The sequence below is a fragment of the Anser anser genome, assembly GCF_964211835.1.
Source record: "Anser anser genome assembly, chromosome: 5".
In the NCBI taxonomy this organism is placed as follows: Eukaryota; Metazoa; Chordata; class Aves; order Anseriformes; family Anatidae; genus Anser; species Anser anser.
Window position 1 is genome coordinate 16,854,738 of NC_139725.1, and position 16,282 is coordinate 16,871,019.

The window sequence follows — 16,282 nt, forward strand, 5'->3', positions numbered from 1 at the left end:
ACCTGCAACCCCTCAGCAGCCATAGGTGCACCTGAAGCCAATCTGAGCATCATTCTCATCCTTTTGTTTCCCTATATGAAAGGCTGACATCTCCTCCATTTTGCTTTCTTTACTAAGAGACAAAATTGATATTTCTGGTTCTGTTACTATTTCTGTGTTCTCAGATAAGATACCTCAGATTGTTCAGGAAAAGCAAAGGCAGAGAAAGAATCCTTCACATAAAAAATTGAAGCCTTATCTCTAATACATAAAGCAAAGCCTTGCTCTTTTCTACTATGCCATACATTTCCCTACAGAATGTCTTCAAGTCTGGCTCCAGAAAATTTTGATTGATTTGTGAGTGAAGTATTGCTGTCCTTTAATAATAAGATTTTTTTTAAAGGAATTTGTAAAACCTTTTCCTCCCATCACTCTTTTAAATACTTTATTTCCCTTAGGATGTCACCTTGCTGGTTATTTCAATTCCCTCCAGAGGTTTTGTCTCAGTTACTTGTTAAATTGTACCACATTTCTATTATTCTTTTGCATGAAAAACTGCTTCTACCCAGTTTTCTGAATATATTTATCTTTCAGCTTCTGCAAGGACTTTCTGTCCCACTCCACAGCAGGCAGGCACAGCAGCCAAGGAAGGCCATAAAATTACATTCTGGAATGAGTGCTGGATAAAATGATGTTATATTCTCTTCTTCTTCCTGAAGATGGAATCATGAGGGAGATGAGGAGCCTTTCGAATCCCCTTTGCAGCCCTGTTCAATGGAGGGAATTCACCTTTATCATTTGCAGGAAAGGAAAGTAAGTTTTAATTTTCCTGACCTTTCATTATCTGTGACAGGTTTGGTGTAGGCAGAAGTTAGCCTCTGAAGCACACAGAATTTCCTGTTGCCAGGATGACAGAAGAAACCATCCAACCACTCAGTAGGGTGTTGGATGACAGCAGGATGATGACCTGCTGCCCAGGCACTCACATGAAAGTCCCATGCACAAGGATGACTGCACGTGTGGACATTGTATAGTCACTCTTACGTCTGCCACTCAAGGGCTGCATAGAAAGTGTTCTTTAAAAAACATACAAACACCAAATATTGGTTGAGACACCACATTCCTAAAATGCCTGGTAAGGTACATGGGAGAAGGCAGACAGTGGCAAAACAATCAAATTGATGAGAGAAAGGACAAAGAAATGTGAAGTCAGTGTCACAGCCCATCCCTGAGACATAAATCTGACATTCAAAGATTAAGGGGTTAATGGAAACAGCAAATGGCACAACTTTAATCTCGCCTTGAGACAATGCTAGTAATGAGAACAGGAACTGGCAGAGACTTAACCCATTCTTCTAGTTGTCTTAAAATTGTAATCTCATAATCCTCTTTAGATGATGGAGTTTGTAAGGCAGGAAATAGCAATTTCTAATGACATTTTCCAAGCCATTAAGAATGTGTATACCTCAAGAGAATGCCACATGTCATGGCCTTTTTTCCAGGCTGGAAAGTGCTTGGGATTATTGTTGTTTTGGCCATCTTTCGCATGTTATCTCTTATTCTAAAATGTAATCTGTCCCTGATCTTTCCTATACGATTTTTTTTCCTCTTGGAACTGAATTGTCACATTATAAGAAAGAATAGTCCATTCAGGTCTGTTCTGTTCCACTTCCCTGAGCACTCAGAGCTTGATTAACATGCTATCAAGGCAACAAAACTCTTCCCAATGACTCTTATGGCAGCTAAGCTGGGCCCTAACTCATTACAGAGCCACACCAGCAAATTTGCTGGGACAGTAGTAAATGTTTCTGATTCTTTCATGCCCTGAAGCACTGGATCCAGATAGATGAGAGTACAAATAATGCACAAGTGCTGGGAATCACTGAAGATTTTTTCAGAAAGTTCTGTGATTTGTCTTTTTGCCTAAAGGCAAGGACAAACACTGTCACACAGTCTCCCGTCCAATATGTTTTCAAGCAGTGGATGTCTTGCTTACTATTCTCGAAGAGCTTACATTCTCATTTATTTGAGCAAATCTGGGCTGGAGGTCTTTAAAAGGTTTCAAACACTTGCAAATTTTGCTCTCATATCTGACTGTACCCTGTTTTGGGGGCTCTTTTACCCTTTAGTGCTTCCTAGGGCTAAACACCCGCATGGAAGAGAGCTAAAGTAATTAGCTGCAAACTGTACTTTCATGGTGTCTGCATAAATCTTACATTTGCTGCACCAATTTGTTTTCCTATTTGAATCTTTTACTTAAATTTTCATCAGACAAAAACTTTGTCAAGCTTAATTTATGGGTAAAGAAACAATGGGTAAAGAAAGAGCTTTGAAATAATAATAAAGAAAAGATTAATAATAGTATTTTAAAAATAACACTATGGCTTCAAGCACAGAATAGCAGCTGTTGGTTGATAATACAATTAGAAAGTTTCAATAAGGAAAAAAAAAGAAAAAGAAAAACCTTCACAATAAAGATATTCAAAGAGAATTAAATTTTATTTTAGGTACCTAAATGATTCACATCTGTCAGGGTGGATTGGTGATGGGATATAGGTAATTTCTTAATTAGTAGCCTCATGGAGGCAGAAGAACAGGTCATTCTGTTAGATCTGGAGGGCTCAAAAGGATCTGTAATAGGGCAGCCCCTTTTCAGATCTGTTCTGAGGCTGTAACACCTTCATGGCATTGTATAAGCAACAACCTACCAAGAATCAGAATGGAAGACTGATTGTATTCTTCCTTCATGCAAAAAAATAGCGATACAAAATCTGACAGTAAGGTTTAAGCTTTTGTAAATATTTTCAGTTTTTAGATGTACCTAAATTTCAGGAGTGTGCATAAAAGAATATGTATGTTTTGTGGGGACTTTAAGATATCCTTAAGCTAAATTCTGTGGCTGGAAGATGAGTGTCTTTAATTTATATGGTGGGAAGATTTCTTCATAAAAATGTCATAAACTATACAGGTTCTACAAATCTTGTTTCAAAGCTTCTAGACATGCCATGGAAAGATTTGTCTTGTTTTCAGCATGCTAGCATAATAAGTTCAAAATTATTATTCTAGCTAAAGAACATGATGTCATGTAAGCTAGAAAAAAAAGTCATATCAGATCAGATGTCCTCTGTCATCCACTTTTTGGCCTTTTTGCCCATGGTATTCTGACAACATGGCTAAAACACTAAATTATTTTCTATTTTTTTACTAGCAAATGTATTTCTAATAGCCTTCTTTCAGAAAATGATTTTTAGATCATTTTCTAAAACTTAAAACATCCTTTCATACCCCAAGGACAGCCAAAAAACATTTTACTCCTTATTTACATGCAGGGTATATGAAATAATGAAGTTTATTTTCATACTGTAATACAGATAAAGGAACACATGACTAAAATGTAGGATTTGTGAATTAAAGCATTCAGCACCAAATAATCTTGATTTTCTATACTGTTATCATTTATTCATTGATGCTTTTTCACTTAATATTGAATTTGTCAAAGTATTTAAAATATATTTATCTACAGAGAAACAAAGTGGAATCATATACAAGTCACTGGAATAAAAATATATCCTCTATTTAACTTAAAATTAAAATTGAGAGTGATTTTTTAATAGGTGAGACAACTAAACTAAGGCGGAATTCTTTAGTATTTTGTGTCTTTTGTCACTATGTGCATCTACAATAGCTGAATTCCGACAGGAAATTTTCATATATGATAGTCTTTTTCTCTTCTCTTCTCTTCTCTTTTCTCTTTCTTTTTTTTTTTTTTTTTCAATATGTGGATCCAAACTGGATCATTCAGTCATTCAGAAAAGAAGTTTGCTGGGGACAAGGAAAATAAACAAAAAGAAAAAAATAGTAAGCAGATTTCTAGTTAAAACATTATGCAAAGCAGAACTACCACTTTACCATTCATAAATGAGGTTTCTGCTAAATCTGGGTTACAGAGGGTTTTTTTGTTTGTTTGTTTTTTCTTGTTTAATCTTTCCCTAGAAGAAACAACAACAACAACAACAAAAACATTTTCTATTGATAAATAAACAGTTGTTGAACAGCATGCCAAATCTTCAGTGATTTAATGATCTACATTATAATCAGCTCAGTGAGGACATAATTCCATACTGCTCCTTTTATAGTCCCAGTAAGGAAGGAATTTTATCTTTGGGCAAAGGGAACCCACTAAGCCCTTCATTTCATAGCCATAATAAATATATATATATATATATATGATTAAATAAAAATGTATTTATGGGAATTTGAAAACGTTGCTTCCTTAATACAAAAAGACAGTTGTTGTACAATCTACTAGTTAATATCTCTGTGGTCCTGATAGCCTGTGTGTAAGCTTAAGACAAGCATCAGGCATACCATTTTTACTACAAACTATCCAGGTAGTCTCCGATAGCCAGATTCATCCTCAGATTTCTGTGCCTGGCTATTTTCATGTTGTTCCTTGAAAACATGTTTAAACTTAGCTCATTGATCTGTGCTATGGGATCTGAAAGCATTTTCCATATCCTGACTCCAGCTGTTTGCCCCTGCTGCACCCCACCAGGACATCACAGCAGTATCTCGGTGCAGGTATCCAGTACACCACCCCTTCACATCTGAAGTTTTGCATTCCTTCAGGCTTACATAGGAATCATGGAGATTTACCAATGAGAGATCACATCTGATGAACCTGGTTGCTCAACAGGGCATGCTGACAGGAATTTCACCAGGACACAAACTGTTCAACAATCAAGTCCCTGCAGGAGCACAAATCGACCTAGATTTTCTAAGCAGGTAGGCACTACTTAAGTTTCAGGATGACTGCTTCCAACCAGAAACAATTCTATCACAATTCTTTATGACCATAAAAAAATATGAAGACAGGTTTTTCTGTATTGCCACTGGATTTATTCTGTCTTCCTCCAAACCTTGGAGTAAAAGGTCAGTCTGTCTGATGACAGTCTGTACAGTCAGTCTGATGACAGTTTTGGATACAGCATGGCAAATTTTACAGCAGAAAAAACAAGCATGAAGCATCTTAAAGGGGAAGGTAAAAAAGCTGCTTGCAGACAACCCCAGAAATAGAAATAGTGTCCATACAGCTCATTGTTCAGCAAATAAATGATCTTGTAGATCATGGGCCAATCACACCAAATCAGAAATCTTTCTGAAAATATTACAGTGTAAGGAAAGCTATTTTCCAAAGGAAAAATGTAAAGAGTAAGCATTTGTTCAGTGCAAGTGTTGCACTAAACAAGCAATTATTCCATTGAGACACTGCACAAAGCCATCAATTAGTATTTCATAAGGCATTATGCACAATGTGAACATTCCTTCTGTTGCAACTCTGAGGGGCAATTATTTAATATTGTTCAACAGAAAAATATGCAATTTATTAAGCAATAATGTTATTCTAGGTGGTTTTAGCCTAGGAACACTAGAACTAATTGCACTATATTAGGTGGTATTTGCCAGTGATACTGAATATCCTCAGAATTCAAATTCTTTAAATCCATTGTTAGGTGATCGATATAATACTGAGATTCAGATGAAAAGGCTTTTATGGAAGGTACTCAGAAAAGTGATTATCATACTTCTGGGTATGATAAATATGTGCGCTAAGGCTGGCTGGGATGTAGATAACTTTATTCATAGAAGCCTGTAGGGTGTTGTGTATCTGTACCTAAAAGCATACAGATAAGCTCCATTCCCAGCCCTTTGTTTTGGCTATTGCTGCACAGCACCAAGGCAACCCCATGTCGTGTCCTCCCCCATGGAGAGTAGACTGGGGGTAAGCAAAAGCTTGGCAGGCTGGGACAAACCACAGAATCATAGAATCACAGAATGGTCGAGGTTGGAAAGGACCTCTGAAGATCATCTAGTCCAACCCCCCTGCCGAGCAGGATCACCTAGAACATGTTGTGCAGGATGGCAGAACCATCTGGTTTTGCTTAGCTTGTGGGCACAGCATTTGTTTTCCTTGTCAAATGGCCAGTATCTTGATCCATGGGTCTTCTCACATTCCTTCTTTGTCCTCCTCATCCTGCAGGACAAGGAAGTGAGTGAGAGGCTGGGTAGATGTTTGGCTGCTGGCCAAGGACTGCCCACTACAACACAGGATAATTTTTGAAGGTTAATATAATATCAACCATCACAAGGAAAGGAATGAGCAGCCCCACAATGGCAGAAAGTAAGGTGGAAGGATTGTTACATTTCCTTTTTTCAGGAGGTACAGAAGCAGAGGATTGGTTGTGGAAGTTGGCTGGATCAACATTAGCAGCCTAACTCAATGGACTTTTTGGCTGAAGGGCTTTTATGGGACTTGGAAACTTTACCTCATTTTATTATGACAAATGATTTATCAACATCATCATCAGAACATAGGAGTTTCCAGCACAGAGTTGGAAACTTTTGGCTTGCTGTTCAGCAAACACAACATTTAAAGACATGTTCCAAAAGTCACTGAAGTCAATAGGAATCTGACTTTGCTTGATTTAAAGGAGTCTCACCAAACTCTGCTCCACCATAGTAAAGTGTTAAGCAACAAGCAATCTATAGTAACCTTCACTTTCTTGAGGTCATTTCTCTCATCTCTTTCTACTTTTTCTCTAAATGTTAATGCAATCCTTGCCATCTTTTGTCATGACTTATCTAAAATGTTTTTTTCAACAATTTTTCCATTATCCCTGACTCTTCTCTCAATACACACAAATAGAAGAGTCCATTTATTAGCTAGTCACATAAAAGACACTGAGATGAGCATCTGGTTCATTTGTGGAAATAGCAAAATCCGTTTTTTTTTAGTTTCAGTTGGTATCAGGCCTAAAACTTCTGAATCTCTAAACCAAACTAAACAGTACACTAATTGGGTAAAAAATAATTAACAATAATATATATTTATAACCTTTGAAAATCAGTGAAAAGGTTACTAAAACCACTTACAAATTCACTAACAAATAAGTGCACAATAATTTTATAGCTTGGAGATTGCTTGTTTTTGAAACACCTACAATATATGAGGTCAATATTAAAGTTTTCCAAAATATGGCTTCTTTAAAAATGCCACTCAAAACCATCAGAAATTGAAAAATCCTATAGCTGCACTTGTTAGACAAGCAGTAGATTCCCCACTTCCTGCTAATTACAAGTAGTGTTTGCTTTGTAGGGTGCTACTGATCATACTGCAATAAAATGATAAACTGTTTTGGGTTGCTGAGGAATGAGAACATCCCAACAACACTTAATAAAAACAAAACCATTGAAGGTAATTGGACAGTTGACATTTAAAATTTCATCCTACATTTTTAGAAATTGTTTCAAAGTATCTCACCAAATGAAAACAAAGTTCAGTAGTTTATTCAAAAAACTGAACTGGGATGAAGACGATCATTTCTACCACCAAACTCCAATGTGAGCTTGAGAAAGTTGTTTAATCTTTCTGTACTTCTTTTTCCCATATGTAAAGTGAGAGTGGAAGAGGAAGCTAGAGAAGAACAAATTTATTCATGTCTTCAAGGGATGCAGTTTCTGTAATGACACAGGCCATTGAGTAGGCTGGTATCCATCAAACCTAATGTCTTCTAAAAAGAACCAAAAGATTCAAAATATAGATGAGGAAGAGTGAATCAAAAGGTTCAATCAAAATTGGGTTCACTTGTCAAACTTTAATCAGTTTAAATTTCAGAGTTTGTTTAAATCAAAAATCAGTGTAGGAGTCTATAACAATATTTAGATTTTTCTGATCCATTTGGGGGTGTTTCAATCTGGGGTTATGGTTTTCTTCTGATTTCTTTTTTAAAAGGCTGAAAAGAAGAGGGTGAAGATACTGCAGTCTTCCAAAAACCACTTTGTTAGATGTTCCAGCAAACCATCATGGTTCAATGCGGCAAAGCAAACTGCTCTTTTGGTCCATAATTTATATTTGCAGTTGTTGTTGTTGAAATTAGCCCTGTATATTTCTCTCTTGACAGCACAGTCTGTTCTCAGGATATGAATAGGGCAAACATTTTCAACTTTTTTCTCATGTTTCTCTAGCAGCAGCAAAGATAAATACAAGAAGAAACATAATCAAAGACAGACTGGCCACTACACAGTCATAAAAATGAATCCACCATTAGCCAATGTGCAGAACTAAAAAGGCACATGAAGTGTGGTAATGAAAAAGAACTAAAAAGGATATTGTGAGAACCTATGTGAGATACTTCAGGGTATTTGAGACTTTACGTAAAGTAAGGTAATCATCTGCGCAGCCAGGAAAGAGCTTCTGATTTTGCAAGCCAAGATTAAAACAGCTGCAATGAAGAAAGATACCCAGCAGTGTTCCAGCTAAGCTCATAAAAGAAGCTCAAGATTGCACAGCAACATGAGCTCAGACTCTCTCACTGAGAACGGGCAGTGAGTGCAGAGAGTGAAAATGAACATACCTCACTCCAACGTGGAGGGTGAAATGGGTTGGAACATTGTATTTTATGTACCTGCTGAGTCCATGCCAGCACAGCAATATGAAAAAAAAATCCATTGGCAGTGCATTGACATCTCACACTTTCAGGTCACTCCTTTCACTGCCACTGGCAGGGTTAGATAATTTCAAAAGAGGTGCAGAAATAGATTTACAACAAAAATAATAACCATCATTGTGTTTTGAAGACCTTATTCATCCCACTTTCTTTAAAAGCATAGTCCAATTAAGCTTATGTTTTTAATAAAAAGCTATCCAAATATGCTTCTCTTGGGAGAAAAAAGAATTTTCAAAAATAGGCTCTAAAATCTAGTGTATACACAGAGAAGGCAGTACACAACACAGTCATCTGAGTGTATGTAAAATAGGTGTGAAATACAACCACTGTCAGATGAAATCATTCCCTCAAAGTCTTCACAGATAGGAGTAATTAAGGGGGAAAACATTGTGTTCCAGAGCATTTATTGGCTTTCCATTGCAATTCTCGCTAGGTGCCTGACTGGTACTGAAGCGTTTGAAAACATCCCCAAAGGCCCAGGATCATTGCAAATCCAACCAAAAACCTCTAAGACCTGAGAGGTGATGACAGCTACACAGAACATAGGGCTGGAAGGGATATCTTTGGTCTCTGGTGCCATCAGCAGTATTGAAATTAACCTTGTCATATAAAGGGTTACAGCCTGAAAAAAAATGATCAAAGTGGGGCCCTTGGGGCCAGAGAAAGGAGCTTCATGAGCTCCTTGGCTATTGAACATCTCGTGCCTTTAGCAACTGGAATTCTGTCTGCTGTTTTCATCTCTGAGGTTGAAATGGTCCTAAAAACACATAACAAAGCTTGATGCCTTTTTCTACTAATGAATTAAACTAAGAACATCCAATAAAACTTGACGTATTGACAAAGCTAGAGAGACACTACAAATTTTTAGCAGCTCATTAATAGTTTAAATGACACGAAAAGAGAAAGAATAGGTGGGAAGTGATAATCTATGTCCATCAAGTTAGTGGGATGCCACTCATTTCAGTGAATTTCCATCTGTGAAGAATTGATCTAATGAAGTGGATAATTAAGTTTAGCCCAGAATAACCAGAAGAAACTACAGAGGAAATTTAAGCCAATAGCAAAATGTGAATACCCAAATCATAATTTAACCATATAACTAGATCTGACAACATTACACCTTGTAAACTCTGCTGATAGGTGGCTTACAGGCCTAGTGGTAACAAGGTCCACAGCAAGTACCAGGTATCTGTTTTGCACCAACTACGAGGAAAGAAAGCAGCTGGCAGGCTGTTCTGTGTCCTTCACAGGGTGACCTTCCTCCAAGTTCTGGGCTGGACTCTGCTTAGGTTGTGCATCAGCTTTTCAGGCAGTTTTGCTTTCTGTGAGGTTAAAGCTTCTTTGGTCTGAGTTCCCTTTCCCCAGCACATATGGAATCTAGCCCTCAGCCTTGCTAATTTCCAGCCCTGGTGTATCAGGGTTTGCTGGGCTGAGCACACTGCACGGGTGTGAGCTGAGGGGCTGCACTGTAACTGCAGAGCACTTGGCTTGGAGCTTTTAAAAACAGCATACACTCCTCAGGCATGGGGAGCTATTTCTCTGCCTACTTACAGTGTAATATGGTACCAAGATTTTCATCTATATGAAAACATGCTTAACAGCTACATATCAGTCAGTAGCAAATAAGTATGACACATTTACTAGTTATGACTTTTGTTACAGCAAAGAAAATCCAAGGGGACATTCAACAGCACAGGAGTGATGGCTACATAGAACTCCAGCTCTGCTTCCCAAAATAATGCTGTAAAATGGAAAATTGATTAAAAATGTAAGACATACTGCTCTGGTTATGCTTCCATCAAAAGTAATACAAGAATACTGCAGCATATCTGTTTATAACTGTTTCTGTATTACTGGGGGTCCCCCTAATGGTTTATATTTGTGGCATTGGACACTAAGTTTAAAATATATGTATTATTTTTTTACGCGGTAAGAGGAGGAGGTTTTCATCTTGTGCTATTTTTATTGCGCTAACAGACCATAAGGTACCTAAAATCCCCTTTTTCAAGGCATGGTAGAGCATACCAGTACTCACCAACCCATTCAGTTGGAGTCGCAATGCAGATGCACCTGAGAACATGCAGCTCCTCCCCTGGTAGTGAAGCAAGCACTAAGCCCTCTGGCATTTACTGCTTGCAAGAGCTGAGTGCCAGCTCATCTTCTCAAGAAGAATGATTCACATGATTTCATTGAAGGGAAGTATTATGCACGGGTTCACCAAAATGATGGGTACAAAATCTGACTGCTGTTTCATATGAATAGAGCCAGGAAAAGCTTACAAAAAGTAATACTCAACAGTTGATATTCTCCTAGCTCCCTGCCAAGGGATTTCATACCCTCAGTTAAAAGAGGATGACACACACAATCAGTTTGTAATTCGACATTCCCATAAGATAAGAGAACTACATGGGTGGAAGTGCAAGACTGAGTGGGTTGAAAAGGGGTGCAAGAGGAGAACAGGTCCTGCTGTCAGCAGTTCCTGCTTCCCTGGTCACCGTCGGGGACTTGGCCAGGCCACACAGATATAAATGTGTGTCTCTGGTATATGTAACAAAGCCAACAACTTTTACAAGCACAGGGAAGGAACAGGAAGAAGTGGAGGCCAGGAATCTCTGAGACAATAATGAAAGTGTAAAACAATTAATTTATATTAAAATGATAATCAGTAAACTTGTGTCTGTTGAGCAGCAGTATTAGACAGGATGGTGACATAAATAATGTCACTGAGCACAGTACTTGGAGCATGACTACATACTTAACTCCCTACCTGCATATCTTAACGGATTTTTGACTTATCAAGATGTTGCTCTATACTAGATTTCTATAGAAAAGATGCTAAATCTTATAGGATACCTGTTGCTGATTGTTATGTGGTGAGTGAGGATGGAAGGGAGGGTAATATAAACACACACATACTTCCCACAAAATAATCATGCCAAGTTTCATCTTGGTTTTGGCTTTCCAAATTTATTTCCCATTTACTTTTTATCTGTGGGGTTAGTCTTACTAGATCCAGGACATAATATGTGTGTAGATCTGAAATTGTTTAGAGTTTCTTATCTCTGTTTCATTTTCTACTTTCTTTCTTACCTGATGTGCTTTTTGATATCTTTGATTTAGAAGCATCCAAAAAACTGTTATCAGCTTCTGTTAGCTGAGACTGAACAGCAAAGTATTTTGGTACAGTTATTACTTATAAATGTTTCCATGCTGCTAGAGGAAATCACGAACAATTAGAAGAGTGGAAAATTTCACCTTTTAATTCCCCATTGTTTTACTAAGCTGCAAATGTTATAGAATGAAATCACCAGAGCTACATCAATTTACCAGATGAAGATCTGACTCCCTGATTTCAATTACTAACAGGTCTTCTCTATGCTATCTTGAATTTATAAAGTTATGTCTTTCTATAGAGTGATATATTAGAGAAATACAGGCTTACATACTGGAAATCTTGAACAAAATGGTCACCCTTCCCCAAACTGCAGATGCCATTCTTAAACCCTGCTATGTGAAGAAAAAAAAATTAATACTTTGGGATTTCAAGTCACAGATTTTCCTTCTAGCTTTGTGACACTGAAAGTACACATTCTGCCAAGTCTGAAATCTTTAAAACTAATGTGATCCTTTAAATTTATTACCGGTTACTAATAGCTTCCCATGTTTCACTTATATATTTCAAGGTGGAATCAAACATACATACAGAACAGGCCATATTTTTCTCCTTTTTCCTCTCCCAAATTTATAATGTGAAGTCATGCATTAAAATAATTCATGATGGATAACAGAACCTTAAAGCTTATAGCAAAATTAAGTCTCAAGAATGAGGATATGAGTAATTTCATAATAAAACCATGAGGCTGCCTCCACAGTACTGATTTTTTAGAAGATAATCTGTAGGATCACTTATTTATAATAGATAATAAATTTCATCTCTTCACATGCTTTCTTTTACTATTTGACTATTATTATTATTATTATAGTCAATCTATGCCTTAAATATTAAACTTCTGTTTTCTGCTTTGCTAAATATATTTTCTGACACTCCAAAAGCTGTGGATTAAGCATTGTGAAATAAATAGTGTACTGAAGTGTTGGGCCACTTGTATATAATCACCTTATAAATACAACAGAGGAACTTTACATCATCATCAACAACATTGTTATTGCTAGAGAAAGAATTGGGCTTCCAAGATTTCAGAAGACTGCTGCTGTTGAGTAACTTTAACATGCACTTAATATTTTGTTCCTACACCTTCCTTTAGATGCACTGAACAAAATCAGCTCATCATAAAGTGCAAAGACATGATTTTAATAGCAATAACATTGTGAAACATGTTGGAAGGCTATTTTGCCATCACTTGCATTGATGAGCACTGTAAATAAGCAGGATACTTAGTAAGACTCTATAAAAACTCAAGGATACCCGGAGGGAAATAGTCCCATAAAACCATGATGAATTGTAATTTACCAGAGAATTTTGGTGCTACCAGTATGGCTACTACTGAAAAATCTTGGAGAGAAGAAAAGTCTGCCACAATCTCTTAGCAGTATGGTTTTAGAAGACATCGCTACTTTTGTGCCATTTTTGGTCAGTTTGCCTTATTAAAATTGATTTTATAAATTTACTTTTGCAAATATATATATATAATATTATATATATTATATAATATATTTAATGCATTTATATACAGCAAAGACTGCTGCAGCTAAGTCACCCATGCTACAACTGCTGAGTGGGAAATGAAACTCAAGGTTACAAATTTACAACTTTAAATGAGGAGAAATGGATCACTCAACTACAATCTATCTGATGTGCTTCACAGTAAATTGCAATTTGTAATAATTTCAGTCCCCATTTTTAAATGATATTTCACATTTAGGTAAAAATAAAATAATATTGCTCTTCTGAAGTGAAATGGGAGCACTGTGATAAACATCTGGGCTACTCTGTAGCAGGTATTTATGTACAAATATGACATCTATTGTCATAGTAGAATTTTTATTATTATTTTATATATTTACCCATTTCTTCTCACAATGTAATGAAGTTTGTGCTGTTTCCATTTGATAGACAGATACACAAGGTCTACCTACCCTCTTCTGCAACCGAGTCTTCCAAGATTGCCATAGGGACAAACTGACCAAACACACATCTTGCCACAGGAGCATCATAGCAGTGCCTACGGAGGGAGGCACAAGTAACATGGCTGCTTCAGGCTTTGGACTCCCCTGCCAGAAACTTGCAGTTTCTGTCTCCCAGTGGGACTGGAATATGTGTGACCCCATCTAACCCCAGCAGCCTCTCCACCATGCATCTCAAACACCTTCAAGCTCATGATTAAGACCACATGCAGCTGTCTTATATGCGAACGCAGAGACAACAATAGCAATGGGAAGGATGACTAAGAGCCTCTCCAAGAGTTGCATGCTTCTTTCTGCATGTAAGCACTTCATCTTCAAGCAGGAATTCATCAAAGATCTGTTGAATAGATGCAGAGGACCAGCTGCAGCAATCACCAGATGGAGTAATTACCACAGGGCCAAGGATGACAAACACAATGCAAAGAGTCACCCCTGTTTAGTCTTGGCTGCAAGAATTTCTTGGCAGGTAGACTGCTGTAAAATGTATGGCTGCTGACAATGTTGGAGGAGATTAAGCCTCATCACAAACAGGTCTGTCATTCCTAAGGCCTCTGAAGTCCATGTGTATTAGTAACGAGAGGTGGGTTTCGCACTGCTCGTATGGTCACTTGGCTCCTGTACTCTTTCCAATTGTAAACATTGCATCTGTTTGCATGCCACCTATGCTGTATTTTCAGCCTAACAGAACCCAGACTTGTCAGGGCAAGAGCTTCTGTCTGGCAGCTGCCCACGGATGTGTCTGGGATCCCTCTCTGACTAACCCCATCATATCACCAAATTTTGGAAGGAATGAACACATTGTGTCATGCTCTGCAAGACCATGCCTAACAGAGGCTGAAGCAGCACAATTCTCCTGCCTTGTCAGAGGACTTCTCTCAGGAAGCAAAGACACCATTCAACTATGAAGGTGCACAGTTATTATGTATTGCCATTATGCATTGCCACTAATTATGCATGCCAGTGACAGCATAAACTCTAGTCCAATTAAAAGCATCTTCTAATTGAAATTCAACAGGAGAAGCTGCAGTACAGCTCTGCAGTACCAATGCTCTGCCCTACCTGTACAGCTTTCCATGCTCATCTCTAGCCAGCACAGACCTCCTGGTGACCCTGAGCTGTTACAGTTCTGGAACAGGGAGTCCGATATGGTCTATAACAACATTGACCACTACTTGAGACCATATCCTGCAGTGCTTTTACCACTCAGTCTTCTCCAGACAAACTTCGTCATCCTTAATAAAGGCACTAAGATGAAAACCTTCCACGGGAAGGCTAGCAGAATATTAGCGTATCCTAAGCTCTTAGACCTTAGATGTCTCTATTTGGTAGGCAGTTTTAAAGGCAGATTCCTTACCTTTGTACTGGCCTTACACTTGCAAGACATGATTCTGTGACCTGTCATGTGGCACAAGACCTGGAAACTCATGAGGTGGGAGGAATAACTGTGATCATCTAAGGATAGACTAGTCCTTGCACAGCACATTGCAAGGGAGAATGAATGTATGGCTTCATACATCCAACAACTAGGAGTACATGCTGGTTGTGTGGTATCTTGCAGATTGCTTGATCTCATCAGTATATCCTGATACTGTATGTCCAAGTCCACTACAAAAGAACAGACTTCAGCATGTCAGGCCCAACAATGAAATTATTTTTTAATCTGGTAATATTTTTTAACCTAGTAAATAAATTGTCATTTTATAGGTTAAAATAGTAAGTAAAATAATGTGAAGAGTTCCTAAATTCTTTCTAAATTCTAAATTGCACCTATAAAAATAGTTGTTTCTGTTTCACAAGCATAGCCTGCTGCTGGTAGTTGTACCCTCAGAAGGTGTCACCTGGAGGGTTTGACTCACAGAGCCTAAAGGAATCTGGACAGGGATTTTAAAAATCACTCATAAGTCAGAATAGTATGTCTCAGCTTAATGACAGAGAAAAAAAAATCAAATGAATAAAAATATTTCAGATCTAATTCCATATATTTATGTTAAACTGTCTTTAAAAAAAAATCTGTGGAAATGTCATTTAAGAATATATATGTATTCTTAGTGTAGCACACAAAGGTAGTAATAATGTAAGTTTCCACGTTATGCTTCTTAAGAAATCTTATTCATTATTGTGTGTCTTTCTTGCCTTTAGTTTCTATTTGGCAATAGTGCTGGCTTATGTTATTTGTAAGATGAGCAACTTATTCCCAACAAAACTGCCTGCAGATAGACCATTAACTGTCAAAAATATTAATTCCTACCAGTTGCAGGGTTTCAGATCATGATCCAAATGTTTAGAGATACCTTGCTCACTTCTGGTTTCCAAAAGACATTCATTTTCCACATGAAATCCTCTGATTATTCAAACAGGTTGCATAAAAGTTGTTTCTAGTTGCTCAATACCAGGGCTAGCTCTCTGTGAAAAGCAGCAGGCATCCACCCAACCCAGCACACTGCAAAGTGATCCTGGTACCACTGTCCCTTACCAGATCCCTGTGAGCACCTACCAATGACAATAGACATCTTTGCTCATGTAGGGTGATCGTTAAGATCCAACACAGCCCAGCAGCTCCAGCCACTTCCCTGCTTCTCACACCCTTTCTACAGAAGCAGGAGAAACAAGCTCGTCTTCCTCCTGTCCAAGCACACCCTGGGCGACAGACA

General features: G+C 37.8%; 1 protein-coding gene across 1 annotated transcript in view; it reads left to right on the top strand.

Moving 5' to 3' along the window:
- LOC310899750 (uncharacterized protein) overlaps nt 1-10,127 on the top strand; it is a 566,537-nt gene extending 556,410 nt beyond the window's left edge. Inside the window, exons 17-19 of the mRNA XM_083836630.1 lie at nt 699-792; nt 4,676-4,764; nt 8,005-10,127. Of these exons, the coding sequence (XP_083692756.1) occupies nt 699-792; nt 4,676-4,764; nt 8,005-8,104 (283 nt within the window). The 3' untranslated portion in view covers nt 8,105-10,127. The remainder of the gene's footprint in view (nt 1-698; nt 793-4,675; nt 4,765-8,004) is intronic.
- The last annotated feature ends 6,155 nt before the right edge of the window (nt 10,128-16,282 follow it).